Below are 16,357 nucleotides of genomic sequence, written 5' to 3'. Positions count from 1 at the left end.
CAGGAGGAAAGCTGGGATGGACCAGGCATGGCCCTCCGACTGCATTCCTTGGGCTGTGGGATTCAGTGTGTGTAAAAAGGGATGTTCCCTGAGCAGAGTTCTCTATTTTCTCCCTCTTAGGCTTCATGCAGCATCCCATGGCTTTAAAGACAGAAGACAAAGGTGAAGAGAAATGGAAAGTGCATATTTTTCTCTCCAATTCTTTATGCCGTCCACCTGTCCTACATCTATTCCTATTCATTGCTTCTTTAAAGAAAAGAGATTTCAGGAGCATTATATGCTGCTATTAAGGGAGGGAGCCAGCCCTGTAAACCCCCCACTTGAGGCTGAACAGAAAGTTGAGAGCTTTTACTGAGAAAGAATGAGTGAAGGCAAGTACTGTCCACCCAACTCTTAGCTATTGTTGGAAACATCACATATCAAGACATCCACAGCTCAAGCTATGAAAGACATAAACACATCTACTTCTAAAGGCCCTTAGTCAAAACTGAACTGGGATGCAATAAATCAGCCCCCACATTCACACACCAAAAAAAAAAAAAAAAAGAAAAAAGAAAAGAAAGAAAGAAAGAAAGGAAGGAAGGGGAAATTCAGATTAGTCACAAAGAAGTTCCCCCGCCTGCTTCTCTGTGCATAAAGCAGTCTCCCGAAGGCACTGTCTTCACTTCATCTCTGCTCCTCGGTCAAGAGCACCTAGCACATCTGATCCCTGCTCCTCCAGGCTCCTGCTGTGCTCCTGGCCCCTTCCCCAGCAGTTGCTGGCAGTGCAGCTGAGATGGAAGAACAGATGGATGCAGAGCCGAGAAACCAAGACCAGATGGATCCTGAAAGGGAACCTGCAGAGGATGAGTGGAAGAGCTGGCAAAGAGGACAGGTTAGGAACACACTGCACCTCGTGTCTGCAGCTGCTCAGTGGATATTACTGCTTGCCTGCTTGATTTACCTTGGTATAGATTCTCTGCAACCCTCAACGGTAAGAGCTCATGTTCAACCCATTGTCTGCTGGCCTGTAAAGCTTTTTATGGGCTTTATTAATTTTTTTTGAGAAAAGAAAAAAAGCATTTAGGTTTATCCCTATTCAAAACCCAAGTTTTTAATCTTTTCCTTAATGACTGTCATTTTTTTTTTTTTTACATTGCCTGTCCTCAAAACAACATCCAGTGTTGTCCAGTGCAGGGTTTAGTGACAGGTTGTCTGGAAGGAGGATCATTCCAAGAATGCTCTTAGCATCAGCCAGGGGAGGTCTGCCCCCCTCTTGCTCCCTCCCCTTCTTGCAGTGACTCGTGGTTATTTCCATTTAATTAAATGGGTTCATCTGAGTAGATATTTGCTTTCAACAAGCGACCCAGGTTGCTCATAAACACCTCCTGAACTTTTAAAATTTATTATATGTGCAGACACATATGTGACAGAGCAAGCTAGCTTGTCACATCTCTAGCAAGACACCTGAAACATTTCAGCGCTCTCAGCCTGCACGTATACTGGGCTTTAGGAGTCATCACCCATATCTGCAGAGGACAGCCTCTGTGTGTGTGTACATGAAAGAGAGAAAGACTGACGTGGCCAGAGAGAGTTTCATGTACATATAACACCACTGCAAACAATATAAATAACAGAGATGGCTGAAACTTAGAATACCTTAGCAAAAATTGCAGCAAATACATTTGCCACTTTCATGTCTTTGCAGGCTGGTGGATTGTCAACAACCTTTCACTGCTATTTCAGTGCTGCTTATGCACTAGCTACTTCTCCTCCCACATCTTCTCCAGGAGCTATGTACCACTTTAAAGCTTGTTGTGCTTTGTCTTACCAGAGTTCATTCTTTCCTCTCACTTAGACTTGGTAGAGAAGCCAGCCAGGCACGTAACCATGCAAGGGAGGGATGGCCTCGTGCTCTGGGTCCTTGTCTGTTTAAGGAAAACCCTCATGCTCCACACAACTTTCACTGACCTGAGTCTCACAGAGGTTATTAAACTGTAGAATTATGACCCTGATAACACTGAAAGAAAAAGCTTTTCATTCAGTTCAGTCCTCCTTCCACTACTTTAGAAGAGAGAAGTTGCACTGTAAGCCAATGGAGAAGGGGAAGCTTTGACACTGCTCAAGGTGCAGAAACCTCTCCTGGGTCACACTGTGGTTGCGACTCCTCACCTCTCAGTATCTCTCTCTTCTGTAAAAATGTTAACTCAAATCCGCATCCTCCTCCAGAGGAAGATGGCAGGGCTGGCGTTGCTGCCTGTGAGCCTTACAAACCCAAGACAGCAGCAGCTGAGGAGGGGACACAGCACGCGCCTGGAGTTTCCCTCCTCAACAGAAACAACTGAAACAGGGTGCTCGAGGAGCAGCGACTGCAGCAGAAGACAAGTCCAGGCTCTGGGAGTCACCAGAGGACCTTTTCAGCTTTAAACACTTGCTAATTGCAGGCTTAGAACTGGTTTCTATTATTTTAAGCAGATAACCACGGTGTCCTGTTTTGACTGCACCATGCTGTGCAGGAGTGGTCTCGCAGGCTGCACACAGTGGGCTTTCATCGCACTGGAACTACAGGGCTCAGTAGGATAACCGAGAGCTGACCATATAAATATCTATCGAAGAGGCAGCAGTACCAATCTGATTTGACTCTTGAGGCAGTTTAGGGAGATAGACTTTATCAAAGTAAGGGCACAGCAGCATCAGAGTGGCAGGCTGGGAGTGCTGGTCCTTGAGAGCAACCAAGAAGCTGTCCCTTTTCTTGGGAAGAGTCTCCTTCTGCTCTCCAGGGCTGGAGAGTGCCACACTAACTTTAGAAGCAAGACAGTAGCTGTGTTTTTTCATAGCAAGTATTTGATTACTTTCCATTGTCCTCGTGGCTCCTGAAAAAAACCCACCCTGGGCTGTTCTGTGAAACACAGCACAAATACTGTCATGGCACACACTCAGGAAAGTCAGCATCTGCAGCCCAGACCGTGCTTAACAAAAAAAGGACTGTGATCTGAATTCCGTCATGATGCCGCCTGGAGAGCAAGCCTCAGCTGTGATTTTCAAATGAGCAAGTTAAAAAAAAAAGGTAGCAATAGTCTTCTTTCACATCTGCAGAGCTTGTGAGTTCCCATTTCTGCTGGAATTACCCCCTCTTGCCACACTAGCTGGGATCAGGGCATGGGCAAGCCACTCACAGGTGCAATCAGGGGGTCTGAAACCCCCCAACAGTAAATGCATGGGAGGTAAAAGCCTTGAGCAGCTTTTGGGAATTCAGACTTCTAATGAACTGTTGCAGGATGGTTTTGCCTGAACAGGGCAGGAAAAGGTGCAGGAAGAGTAATTGTGCAGAGGTTTAATGTAGATAAGGAAGATATGGCCATAATCCTAATATCTCCTGGTGTAGAGAAGGTACAACCCACTTCCATTGCACAGCCGTCTGCAATCTGTATGACACAAGGAGTCAGGCACCTGATCGCAATAGTCCTCTAAATCAGCATGTATTGCTACAGTCCCCTGAGATTTGTGCTTTGTGCAGTGCGAACCTATTCATGAAACTTCTGTCACGTGGCACAGCTCTAGACACAATGTCCCAGATAGGAGGAAATCTCATGTTTGGGGGTCCAAACCAGGCAAAAATTATGTGGAAACTCCTTGTGTAAATGACATGGGGAAACTGAAGCAGTCAGTAAGGAGCACCTCTGTCCCCTCAGCCCTCCTGGCATCCTTTCCCACACACCATAAGAAGGCAGAACAGAGAAAGAGGGGGCTATGTTACAACTTGCGGACATCCATCCAGTCCTACAGATACGTTCTCTCCTCAGCAGAACTTACTAAGCAAAGTTCTTTGAGATCATGCAACACTTAGCAGAGATATGTAAAACAGGTAATGTGCATTAGTGACAACGGGGCTGGTAATCTTACATTTGCTACAAGACTGTCACCCAAGCTGACTGCGTTTAATACACCCTGGTCCACCAGTGGCCAGATCGGGCAGATTGTGGTAGATGTTGTTTGACCTCAGAAACTCAGCGGTCCTGTGCTTGGCTATCGTCTTCTTGGGAAACTACCTGGAAATCCCAGCTGCCTGGGCCAAAGAGTGAAATGCTCATGCGCTTAGGTGTCTAGAAAAAGACTAAGTGTAATACTCAAGCTGCCAAGGCAATGGATAGAACCAGTAATGTTGGGGAAGACAGTTCCACCAGAGCCAGTGTGTAACAAAAGCTTGTATTTGGTAGTCAAATCGAGCCTTGCCAGTGGCAAGTGGCAGAGCATCAGCTGTGACAGCACTAGAGGGTGCCAGAGCAGACCTTTCCCACTGCCAGCACCCACCTGACCCTCCAGGAGTACAGACCGCACCGGCTCCGACCTCCTTCCCCTGCCACTTGCTTTTACCAGGGTACAGCACTGAACCTGCAGATTTGCCTGTCTGTGCTCACTCTCTACTCTTTTCCAACACGGTCCCTGTTCTCAGAGTGAAGGGGCTGCTCTGTTCCTGTTACGCATGCAGCCAAATACATGGGAGTCAGCCCAACACACATATCACCAGCCCACCTTCTCCTTTACGAAACCTACAGCATAGGTAACGAGAAGCACACGGAGCAGTGAGCCTAACCTTTCACTCTTTAATCAGGCAAATGCTGAAGACCTGTGGTTGTGAAGAGACTGCAGATTCGGGTCTCCTGTGGTTAAGATGAGAGATGGGTTTGAGATGCAAAGTTCAGATTTAAAAATCTAATACAGAAGTTTGGTGTTCTGTGTATCCGATCAGTAAGATACACACTTCTGTATTTTCATTGACTTTTTCTTTTATACTCAATCAATTTTAAACGTGTCTCAATGTAGTTCTAAGGGAGCCACTGAGAAACACACATCCAGTAACAGCCTGACCCCAACGTGCAGGGTACCATAAAGCCGGATCCACCTCTTAGTGCCCTGCAGGAGGAGAGGATACCTCTGGGTCCCAGCTCTGCCAACAGGAACCCCCGGCTGTAAGTCAGGCTCGAGGGGGTCATGCAGAAGAGACTCTGCACCCCAAGGTCCCTCCTTACTGTTTGGTCTGACTTGATTACATTCACCAGAATGTTTTTCTAAACAGGACCAACACTACCTGGTGTGCTCTGGAAGGCTCAGCACCAAGCTGGACGTCGGGCTGGCTAGGAAACCCTCTAACATCGTATTTTATAATACCGATATAAAAGCAAGTAAAGCCCATAGCTGCCTAGCAGCAACCGTGCCAGCGGAGGATGCCTGCGGCGCTCTTGGGAGCGCGGTCCCGGTCCAGGTCCCGGTGGGGAAACGAAAGCGGCAGCAGCGAGGGGCCCGCCCAGTGCATTAACGCGGATTTCTCTTCTTTTTTTTCAGCCTCGGAACGACGAAGTGCCGTGGACCCACATCCGGTACACAGGTAGGTGGGTGGGCATCGGGGCAGAGGGGCACCCCGGGAGGGACCCCCTCCCCTCGATGAGCGGCGGTACCCCCGGCGTGCTGCCCCCGCACAGCAGCCGCTGCTGCCCAGCGCTCTCCCGGCACCTCGGGAGGGCTCCCGGCTCCGCCGCAGCACTGTCCCGCTTACCGGACGGCTCCCGGCTCCCTGGAGCGTTTCCCGCGGGGGGCTCCCGGGATACCGGTACCCCCAGAAGGCTCCCTCGATGCCCCGCGGCGGCTCCCGGCTTCCCTAGGTTGCACTCCCCAGTACTCCGGTGCACTCGCAGGGCTCCCCCCGGTAGCCGGGAGGCCTCCCGGCTGCCTACTCTGTCCCGTACCGGCCCGCGGTCCCCGGGGACCACTGTGGCAGCTGGTGGCCCCTAAAATGCCGGAGGCTGTTAAGAGCTTCGTGTCACAGCAATGGCTGGTTCTTCTGATGGAGGAAGGTGCCAGGAGAGCTGTCGGGGGCGGGAGAGGGGCCAAATCTGATCCAATGCTGCAAGATGCCAAAACCAAACAAAAGGGTTTTCCCGGGGTGGAAGAAAAAAACCTGAAAATCTGCGTGGATTTCTGCAATCCTTACCTACCTACTAAAACAAGTGTTCACTCTGCAAAAGAACAATAAAAGTATTTTTGAGAATTTACTGAGTACACACAGTGTGCTCTTGGGGTATTTCTTAAGCAAGTCAATGATTTCCTGATATATGAAAAACGTAAATGATTTCCTGGGGAAGAGCGGGTGAGCGAGCATACACATAGTAGCAGAAATAGCGGTGCTCTGCATGCCACCTACACTGAATGTTTTGCCAGATGACATACCTCAACAATATAAGCAAATACTAAAATTTTTAGGTTGTACTAAAACTATTATTGACAGTTTTACTTTCAGTTAATATTGTAAAGTTGCAATGAGTCTAACCTAGTAGAAGCCCATGTTTTTAGATAACAAGCCTGAGAATTTTGTCCTTACCCCAGAGGGGCTGTGTTGTCTGCCAGGAGACCTTCTGGTGATGTCTCAGGGATTTCAGCTGGTGAGCTGGAAACCCAGGAGCACAGCAGGAAAACATTTCCAGCACAGCTGTGGGAACTGTTACTGCTTGTTTCAAGAGAAAACCTTTCATGCTAAATTCTTCTTTAATTTCTCCTTACTCTGCTCCGTATTAGTTTCTTCCGTTTGTGTCTCTATGCTGCTCTTTTATCCTGTCTTCTGTTGAAAAAAAAAAATGCAAAACCAAACCCAAAGACAAGGACTTATATTATCAGCATCTTCACAGACCTGCCAGGTCTACCAGGAAACCTTCTGGTGATGTCCCAGGGATTTCAGCTGGCGAGCTGGAAACCCAGGAGCACAGCAGGAAAACATTTCCAGCACAGCTGTGGGAACTGTTACTGCTTGTTTCAAGAGAAAACCTTTCATGCTAAATTCTTCTTTAATTTCTCCTTACTCTGCTCTGTATTAGTTTCTTCCGTTTGTGTCTCTATGCTGCTCTTTTATCCTGTCTTCTGTTAAAAAAAAAAAAAAGCAAAACCAAACCCAAAGACAAGGACTTATATTATCAGCATCTCCACAGATGGCCCCTTTTCTCTCCCTTCCAGCTTTGAACACTTATTTACTGTCTTTATTTTCTGTTCTTTTTAGGAACATATGCTTCCTAAACTCACAGAAGTGCTTTACTTACATGTCTGTATTTTAAGACATACAGTAAATAAAAAATGCATAAATAGAAACTTGGAATAAGTCATATAAAGTAGAGTTGTAGTCCAAAAGGCACAGCTTGCTTAGGAGTAGGAACCTAGATATTTCCACTGTAGATGATGCCTGTCTAGAGTAGATGATATTCTAGCTCTGGTCTGCCCTACTCTCTAGCTTACTCTCTTCCTTTTCTATATTTTCCCACCTTTCCTGCAGTCAGTCTATATAAAACAACCCATTTCCAAGAAGACATGTGTCATCACGGGATCATCTTTGCTTTCTTCTGTTCCAGGTGAAAGCATCAAAGGAGTAGCCATGAATCTCACTGCTGAACTAGGGTCTATTCAGATCAGAAATGGTTCCATCATGATCACCTGTGATGGCCTCTACCTAGTGTCCTTGAAGGGCTTTATCTTTTTCCGTGACCTGGAGAACTCGCTGAAGCTGACACTGGGGAAGACAGACAGCAAGACCAGCACTGACCTCTGGGAGCAAACTGTCCAGGGCAGTGGCAACTCAGTAAATCTAACCACAGTGCTCTACTTGTTTGGTCAAGATAACATCACCCTGTGGACCAGGTCCAATGCCAACATCTCAGATTTGTCGTTTAGCCTTGTGTTACTAAGTCCCTTCAATTGCTCGCTGTAGAACACGATGTATGGAATGTAACGTGTAACGTATAGCCTTTCCTACCAATCCATTTGCCTGTGGGAGGCTTGTTCTCACAGGCTGTACTTGTACAGGCAGACTGCTCTAGCCTCCTTCCTTAGGGCTGTGGAGAGCCCCAGTAAGAGTGCAGGTAAATCACAGTGCAAACAGGCTTTATATAGTGCATGCCGTGTTCATCTCTTTGGAGCTCTGTGCAGCTGTTTTGCTACCTGGGATGGATCTTTCTAGCACTGGAGAGAGGGATGCATGGAGCCTTTGAAGAGAACAGAAATGAAAGCCAAAGAAAGTCACCTAAGCTTAGCTCATATTCAGAGAAATCCTGGGTTTCTCTGTTTACTTGACAGTATCTGTACATAGTACGAATGTGCTGTATAATTGCTAAAATAAAATTCTGGTAAATCAGGAAGATACCTCAAGTGTCTTGAAGCCATTTGGAGAAGGAGGAGAACAGATCTGCTCAACAGCCCTTTACCTGGCAAGAAACACAGAGGAGGCGGCAAGGGACTTCCTTTGCAGTGATCCAGATAAATGCTCTCTGACAGTTAAAGACCATGAAAGGAAGGTGGTATTTTGAAATGAGCTAACAGGACTGCACTGGACATCAGAAACACAGGTCCTGCAGTGACTACGATGTTTTTAGGAGCAACTTTTAAGAGCAGAGGCACACTGGCTGTTCCAGCTATCTACAGACTACTGAAGCCTGAGCCAAGGGAATATCTGGTGGGACACTTACGTCTTGACACCAGGTCTTGGAGTGGTTAAGTTGAAGGAGAATCTCCTCCAAGCACACGCACACAGACTGGTTTAACCCAAAAATGATAAAAATTTGGAAAAACGTTAAGGCTGTGGATTTAGTGGGTTCTCTCTAACGGACCAAGTAAAACCTGCAGGTCTGCGCATCCTTTCCTCTGGGAGGACTCAGGTGGTTCCTGCGAGCCTCACAGTAGACCTTGTCATACAGGTATACACCAGAGAGATTCACAGGCACAACCACCATAATGCACCTGTGCACCTATGTGCTCCCTGCCTGGCTCCTGCTACAGTCAGGCTACTCTCAGTGACCCTGGGCTGTGCACCCCTCTTCTTGTTACAGCTTGTGGCTGCTGAAGACAAGTCCTGCCCTGCCCACGCTGCAGGCAGCACGTAACCTGAGCACAGCCAGCAATGGTTGTATTTTTGGTTGGAGTGGGGCAGATTTCAAGGCCAAGTCGACTACCTGGCTCAAATGAACTCCAGCAACATTTCAGTATCTCACTGCTGGCTGTACGCATTCCAAAGTCTTTTGTTAAAAGTATTTATGTATTTATACTATAGGCATAAGAACGTTACTTCAGATTTCTTAGAAACACTGGGAAGGTTTCAAACTTTGTGTTGTCAGCGCTGAGCTCCTCTTTGCAGATGATCCCAATGCACTGGAGCTTTCCTGCCACATGGGCACAGTGCTGCTGCTCGCTGTGGTTCCCTGGGTGACCTCCTCCTGGCTGAGCACTCCTGAGGCTCAAGTGCTAAAGGGAGCTGAGAAAATCTTTCAGGCCTTGATGAGCTTTTCCATATGCTTTATGCTGTTGTTGGTAGATTTTTATGAACTTCTCTACCCAGGGTCAGGCCACAGCCCCAGGGGAAACCTCTGTGGCTGAAGCAATTATTCATGCAGTGCCGAGAAGCAGCTTTTTCTCATCTCCGGGACTGAGAAGCTGTGGGATGACTTGTGGGATGACCTGCGGGATGCTCCTCCGCAACTGCAAGGGGCATTTTTGGCTCTTATCGCTGGCTGCTCTGCCTGTCATTGAGACCAAAAGCATCTTGCGCTCTGCCCTCAAGCTGGGGATGATCACACTCCCTGGATGAAGTGAGAATGTGTTTCACTTCCTAAAAGCTAATAAAATTTTCCTTTGTAACCTTGCAGTGTCCACTGGGGTGGGGACTGATGAATTACACATTCACTGCGTTTGAGCAGACATTTTCACATACTTTATTTTTTTACAGCTTGGCTTCAGTTTCAGCTCTCTCCAAGGGTATGCAGGGCTGGTGCTTCCCAATGTGGGCTAACATAGGCAGGGCAGGCCTTGTCAGTGGCGTGGACAGGGGTGAACAGGACAGCAAGAAAGATTAAGCCTGAACACAAATGGATTTGTACCTCGGAAGGGTGCACCCTTTCTAGTTTAGAATAGGAGAGGGCATTTCACACACTGATTCCTCTGCACTTTCAGGCTGAACTAGACTGACCTACGTATAGATACGTACATGCACTTGTCTTGAAATAAAGGTTGAAACAATTCAGTTCCTGAGTTTAATTGCTTGACGGACTGACTATCCTCACCAGTAAGTTTCCACACCGTCTGCTTCTGTTTGTATCTGGTGACCTCTTCCTCCAGAAGGTTAAAAGGTCTCTTTGATATGAGAAACATTATTTTTTGTAATTGGGGCTGCTAAGGCCTTGTAGCAGCTTGTACATGGTGCTAAAGTCACATCTTGGTGCTCTGTTCAACGACGTCAGTGCACTGAGGTTTTAGGTCACCCCTCGAAGCTCATTACAGCTGGAGGTGTCAAGTGCAAGGTTAAACTTGGCAGTTTCTGGAGACAGTCCCTAACTCTGGAGGGACAGTGCATTCCCCTTCCCGTGCTTACTGCCACTGAAACGGGACCTCATTGTCCCTCACAGGGCTTTTCATGAGACACATTTCACAGAACACAGTCATCAACCGGGGATTACTGACTCCTCTAAGATTTAAAAGCAATCTCACCGCTGCTGTGTCTTGTGTTTAACACACGCTAATGCATAAACTACAAACGTGGCCACTGTGTATTCCTTCCCTTCTCTCTTCTTTCCTACCTCCCCACTCACGTGAAGTGAGGAACAGGGTGACAAAGCTGATGTAAGAGCCACGGTCACCCCTGAAGAAGGAGGTGGCCTCACTGCACCCATTAGAGCTGGGGTCTCTTGCTTTCCAGCTGAGAAGAAACTACTGAAGGTAGTGCAGAGCAGAATGGGATGGGGGCTCCTTCTCTTTGCACGGGTACAAGATCAGACAATAGGAAACATTTCATTGAAACTCCATTCACGTCCCTTTAAAAGTCATCTCCTTTTCTACCACAGATGGTTACAAGTAATGGTGGATAATGAGCCTGTGGTTTTTAGACACCGCTTACATTTCATCAGCCAGCATGAGTCACAGCTATTGCCTGTCTGTTTCACTAACCAAAGAGAACAAGAAAGCTGGAGTGTGCTTGGCAAAGTGCAATCGATCCCACAGCTGTAAACCTAGTGCTGTCCAGCTCAGACAGCAGAAAGAACAGGAATTTAGTTTCCATATTCAAGTATCAAAATGGAAAAGCATGATACAAAATCCAACAGTCTCCTGCAGTAACTAGTCAGGGAAGTTTGACTTACTAGACTTTTCTCAGCAACATGCATAAACTTCAACCAGTAGAGCTGTTCTCTGCGCTGACGGTTACTGTTCTCCAAGGGATCTGGACAAGCATCAGGGATGCTTACTTCTGGCTATGTGGTAGTCCACCAAGTAAAGCAAGTTAAGTAACGTTGGGAGAAGGGACATTGGTACCAGGCCAGAAAGGGACAGTGGCAAGAGAGCTGCAGAAGGATTTATCGTTTGCCATTTGCAACCTTGTATGCCCTAAAGCCAGGGAGGATCCTACAGCTTATTTGCTCAGTTCTCTAAGCCGATGAGGCAGGCTGTAAAGGGCTAGCAACCCGGGCAAGCAGAGCAGAGGCTGAAGGCATGTCTCCCCATCAAGGTGCCAAGCAATAAACTCACTTGCTGGCAGCTGCTCGGCATCCCAGGGCATAACATACCCTGGCAGCACCCCATGTGCTGTGCCTCACTGCACCAGGAAGCAGGAGCCTAAGGACTAGAAAACCCACAGGCCAAGGCAGGAGGGGGCAGTGGGGCTGGCATAGCCAGGGGAGAAACTGGGCAGAATGCCCAGGCAAGATCAGGAGAGATGCGATGCTGGTAGCAAGTCCATGGATTGTGCTTAGGACTTTCAGAATATCATGAAGGACAGACAAAAGACAAGACTAAAGGAGTGTTTCTCCTGTGAGCCCACGTTCAGTGGGCCGGACTTCTGCAAATATCTAAACTCAACCGCTGCTTCCTCAAACACCTATTTCCTCTTCTTAATGTAAATCTTTGCACAATTACCTTTTTAATGTGACAGCTGGTACCAACTCTTCTGTAATATTGCTCACCTCTTAACGAGGCAAGGTTATCCCAAGGGGATTATAAACTAGAGCTGCTCAGAAACACAAATGAGCTCCTGTTCTGGGGCTTCCACTTTCTCCTGCCTCTGTGGTTTGCTGGGGTTGGTAGCCCATGCTGCTTTTTGGTGGCCAGCCAAGGCACCAGGGTGGGGAACTGGGCCTCTGGCCAAGGGGCTTGGATTGTCCATCAGTGTTCAGATAGTATATAGGACAAGGTTTGGGGCAAGACAAAACTTGTGTTGTGTTTCCTAATAATTGCTTTCATTGTTTGCTTTAAGGCAAAATTCACACCTATTTACTGACAATCCAGAGACCTGTTTGATTAATTTATAAAGAAAAAAATGGTATTGAACACACCTCCAAGGATAATCAAATATTTAACCCAGCACAGGGTCTGATTCATAAAGGATACTAATTTCATCATCTAGTAGATCCCCGAGACAAGATATCACTAGTGTTATCTCATGGAGTTCAAAGGACTCACTTTCCTTTGTCTTGTTTTGTTAATGTGAGGTTTGTATTACTGCCATTATCTGCTTATTTGGCTTACTGTCACCAGCACAGAAAGTTAGCAGGATGCGTACATTCAACGGGGACAAACAGATGAGATTTGGTTTCAGATTTTTTTGAAGGTTATGTGCAGTATTTTGAAACATTGGTTGCTCTGCTTCTGCACTTCTCCCTTCATCACTTTCCATAAGACCCAAAGAACATTAACACACCTGCCAATAAGAAACTTCTTTTATGTTTCATATATTCCACTCTTGATGATGTGAAGGACTAATTCTGGTGGCTGCTCACCAGCTCTGAAAAGCCTCCAGACCAGATTATACATTGTCTCTAGCAGTATTCACTCTTTACAAGAAAAGATGTGCTCCAGCCTGTATGAGAAAAATCTCACTGCATTCCAGTTGGCTGTAATAACTGGAGTCATCTCCCAGGTACACCTTGAGTTATGCTTAATTCTTTTTACAAGAAGTGTCCTTTCTTGAAGCAGGGGCAGGTGCTACCTTCCCATGCCAGTGCTTCACGGCCCACGCACCAAATTCTGAAGGTTGTGCTGACTGAGCTGTCACCAGAAAGCAGCCAGGACTCTCCTCCTTGCTGTTGCGGGTACAGTCACATACACCCATGACTCTTGCCTGGTTTTGTATGAATAACAGCAAAAAAAGTAACAGCAGATGGAGACAGATAACCCTCCACTAACCCTTCAGGATTTCCCAGGTACCTGCATGCAGTTTGGACCAGACAAACTGTGGTCATCAGCACGGAGATGAGTCGCCAGCTTCTGGTGTCGAGAAGCATGACATAAATACTCCAAGATTTTAGGTCAGTGCATCATTGCTGCGTAACGAAAGCTGTGTCAGAACCAGAGAAAAGGCTGAGTCAGTAACTAAAACCTGAGCTTAGTGGAAACAACCTCTTCTGCATAGTTAACACCTGTCATGCTTCACATTGTAAACACAGCTGATCAAAAGAGCAGAGATAGACAAAATAACCAAAAACCAGCTCTGCAGCCACAGTGAGGTGCAGAGGTAGGCAAAGCATACTTAAAGTGACAGAAGGCAGGACAGCTGCCTGCGGCTAAACCCGTTCACAAGTAGCTCAAAGGAGGTACCTCACCAGCAGTAACACAGGCAAAGGGCACCTGGCAGGGAAAGGTCTGAAGGGTTTTCCAAGTGTATCATGAAGACAGCTTTGCCAAGAGACAAGCGTCTCCTCTGTGTGTATCATGCGAGCTCTTGACCTGCGGATGAGCATTCCCCTCTGTGTTCCCTTGCTTGCTGCTGACTGGCACTCCTCCTGCACACAAACTCCCTAGAACAGCATGTTTTGGAACCCAGGAAAGCCACAAACACAGACAATAAGACCAGAGAGCACTGTAATTAGCAGGTTGGTGCTATGACAGGGCATACAGACAAATCTGAAACCTTCATTAGAAATGGATTTAGAGAGTTGCACCTTCCTAGCCTGTTACAGATAATGCTGTTAATGCTCTTACAGATACTGGTTGCTCACAAGGTGAACCGTTCATGTTTGTCACAGCTCCTTTAATACTGACTTCAGCAAATGGCAAGGTGTATGAATTCAGGAATGTGGTGGAAAAATTAACCTCTGGGCCAGTCTCCCAGTTTTGTTTGAAATGGACCTGAATTGCTGCAGTCGTTTCCCAAAGCTTGAAACACCAGACCAGCCACTGGGGGATTGCAGGAAACACTCCAACTCTGTTCAAATGATTGAGAGTTTCTCTTGCTTCTGCTCTGGTTGCTGCCAGACAGTGACAATGAACGCAGCAAGAGTTAACATAAAAAGCCAGCATGCAAAAGTCACACTTGGGCAGGTGGTTAAAGCATGGCTCCATCAACCATACAGCTCAGACAGCAGCCAGTGCAACCACGACCACTTCATAAGCTTCATATGCTGCCTCCAGCTGCGTCTGTGGTTGGATTCAGAACTCCAGCACTGATTCATCTGCTAATGGCAGAGCAGTGCTTGAGGCAGGCAGTTAGAGCCTTAAAAGCCCATATTAACACTGCTGTTCCTGAGAGGCTCTCCTGGGAGAGCCATAGTGGTCTGTAGGGCACTTGTATTTTGGGACAGCTTTTGTCCCCTCCCTGCCAGGCCCACCCCTGGCCAGCCCCACGCAGCTGAGATTTGTGACAGCACAGATGTCCCCACAAAACATGATTCTGCCCCAAAAAGTTACTTTCTAAGCAACTCACTGCCTTGCTGGGTATGCAGAATTGGATACACCTCCTCCAAGTCATCAGTCATCTGGTGTTAATGTAACCATTGACCATGGCAGAATATGTTGGATTTCTTCCTAATCTGGGGTGTCCCAAAAGAGTTGGTGACCACAGTGTCCAGGCTCTTTCTGGTGCCCACCTTGGCACCACCCTGCCCCAAACACCAGGCCCCTGGCCCCAAGAGGGCAACCTTGCTTCCCCTCTATGAGTGATGGGAGGTAGGTGCCTATGAAGCCCTGCAGAGGGCAATCCAGGCTGCCTTGCTCCCACAACTCCTTCTCCTCTAGGAGGCTGGAGAGGAGGCCATCAGGAAGCCATCATCTTTTCTCCCCCTCCCCAGACAGCCCCCAAGGTCCTCACTGGCCACATGGGCTTCAGAGTGCCTGTCCTTTGTGTGCCAACCCTATTGGAGAGCAGTGCTTGTGCCCTATTAGTTTGGAGGCCAGTCATCTCCAACCAGCAGGCCATGGTTGGAGGCAGGCAGGTTTACCGCAGGCAAAGCCATGTTGAAGCCTTTCTGTTGCTACTTGGTATGCCACTGTGGCCCTAAGCCAAGAGATATGAGTAAGAAGAGGTTAGGATTGGATATATGGTCCCTGTTACTGGACCTGCTTTTGGTACTTATCCAAAAGAAGGCATAAAGCAAAATTTATGAAGGATGTCCCACCCATCACAGCCTTTCAGCTGGAGTTGGGGTCCCTCTGGCTTATTCTTCTCCCTGTCCCATCATCTTTGCCTGCTGACACAAGATCAACAGAGAGGTTGCAGCTGGCTGTCATACAGCAAGGAGAGAGGCCTCATTCTGGGTGCAAGTTTTCTCAGGCTGAACGATGCCTGCTGCTTGTCTTCCACATCAGTGTAAATCACCACACAAAAGCAGGCCAGGGTCACTAGATGAATTTTGGTCTTTGTCTGATTTTTCAAGCTTCCCTGGGGATGGAGGTTTAGCTGATTTCCAGCCTCCATCTGCATTTCAACAGAACTTGAGCAGGGTGAGAAGAAACAGGCATTTTCTGAGAATAGGCACACTGAGTCATGTCAGGATGAGAAAATTAACTGCCATGGGAGCTTCAGGCCGAATAGAAAGGCTTCTAACTACAATACCTCCCTTGGGCAGTCATGGGGAGAAAAGATGCATAAGATGTCCCTACATTTATGAGGACTGGATATATCCTGATGTGCTGGCAGGTGTTGTAAACACCGTGAGCAGCAGCTCGTATGTGTGTGGGAAACATCTGGATCTTTGTAAACAAAATAAACCTTACGTGGATGAGGAGGTGGGAGCTCCCAAGGGATTGCATCACAGCAAGAGTGAGGGGGCATGTTGCACCCTGCAAGGCTGCCTTGTCATCACAAGACCTTTCTTGCTCCATTTTCCTGGGATGCCCTGAAGTCAGAACATTTGCAAACGAAAATACACCCCCTTTCCGGCTGCACCTTCCCTACCTGCTCTTCCTCTCCTTTGCCCCCACCTTGGATGAACACTGTGCCAAATGAGATCATCCTGCCAGGTATCGGGTGGGCAGCTGGGATCTGTCAGCTTCTGTCCACTTCTCCGAGCTCATAAATAACATTTCCTTTAGCCAAGAGGAGCAGGAAAAGAGGTTTCTGACCTTTTGCCAGGGGAGACTGATGGGAGAG

The 16,357-nt window shown here is 47.5% G+C and overlaps 1 protein-coding gene across 1 annotated transcript; it reads left to right on the top strand.

The window, feature by feature from the left end:
• Positions 1-775: 775 nt before the first annotated feature.
• TNFSF4 (TNF superfamily member 4) lies at positions 776-7,726 on the top strand. Its single transcript, XM_074152619.1, has 3 exons — positions 776-973; positions 5,323-5,365; positions 7,371-7,726. Exons 1-3 carry the CDS (start codon positions 776-778, stop codon positions 7,724-7,726), a joined length of 597 nt encoding a protein of 198 aa, XP_074008720.1.
• Positions 7,727-16,357: the final 8,631 nt, after the last annotated feature.

The sequence above is a fragment of the Numenius arquata genome, chromosome 8, assembly GCF_964106895.1.
Source record: "Numenius arquata chromosome 8, bNumArq3.hap1.1, whole genome shotgun sequence".
NCBI lineage: Eukaryota > Metazoa > Chordata > Aves > Charadriiformes > Scolopacidae > Numenius > Numenius arquata.
The sequence above is the reverse complement of the archived record's forward strand: the minus strand, read 5'-3'. Positions and strand labels throughout refer to the sequence as shown.

What these genes read in the sequence shown, in the direction of transcription:
- TNFSF4 (XM_074152619.1), top strand. Translation starts at nt 776, where the DNA reads ATGGAAGAACAGATGGATGCAGAGCCGAGAAACCAAGACCAGATGGAT. An exon ending in ATTCTCTGCAACCCTCAACG is followed by an intron (nt 974 to 5,322) that starts GTAAGAGCTCAT and finishes CTTTTTTTTCAG; the next exon opens with CCTCGGAACGACGAAGTGCC. An exon ending in GACCCACATCCGGTACACAG is followed by an intron (nt 5,366 to 7,370) that starts GTAGGTGGGTGG and finishes CTTCTGTTCCAG; the next exon opens with GTGAAAGCATCAAAGGAGTA.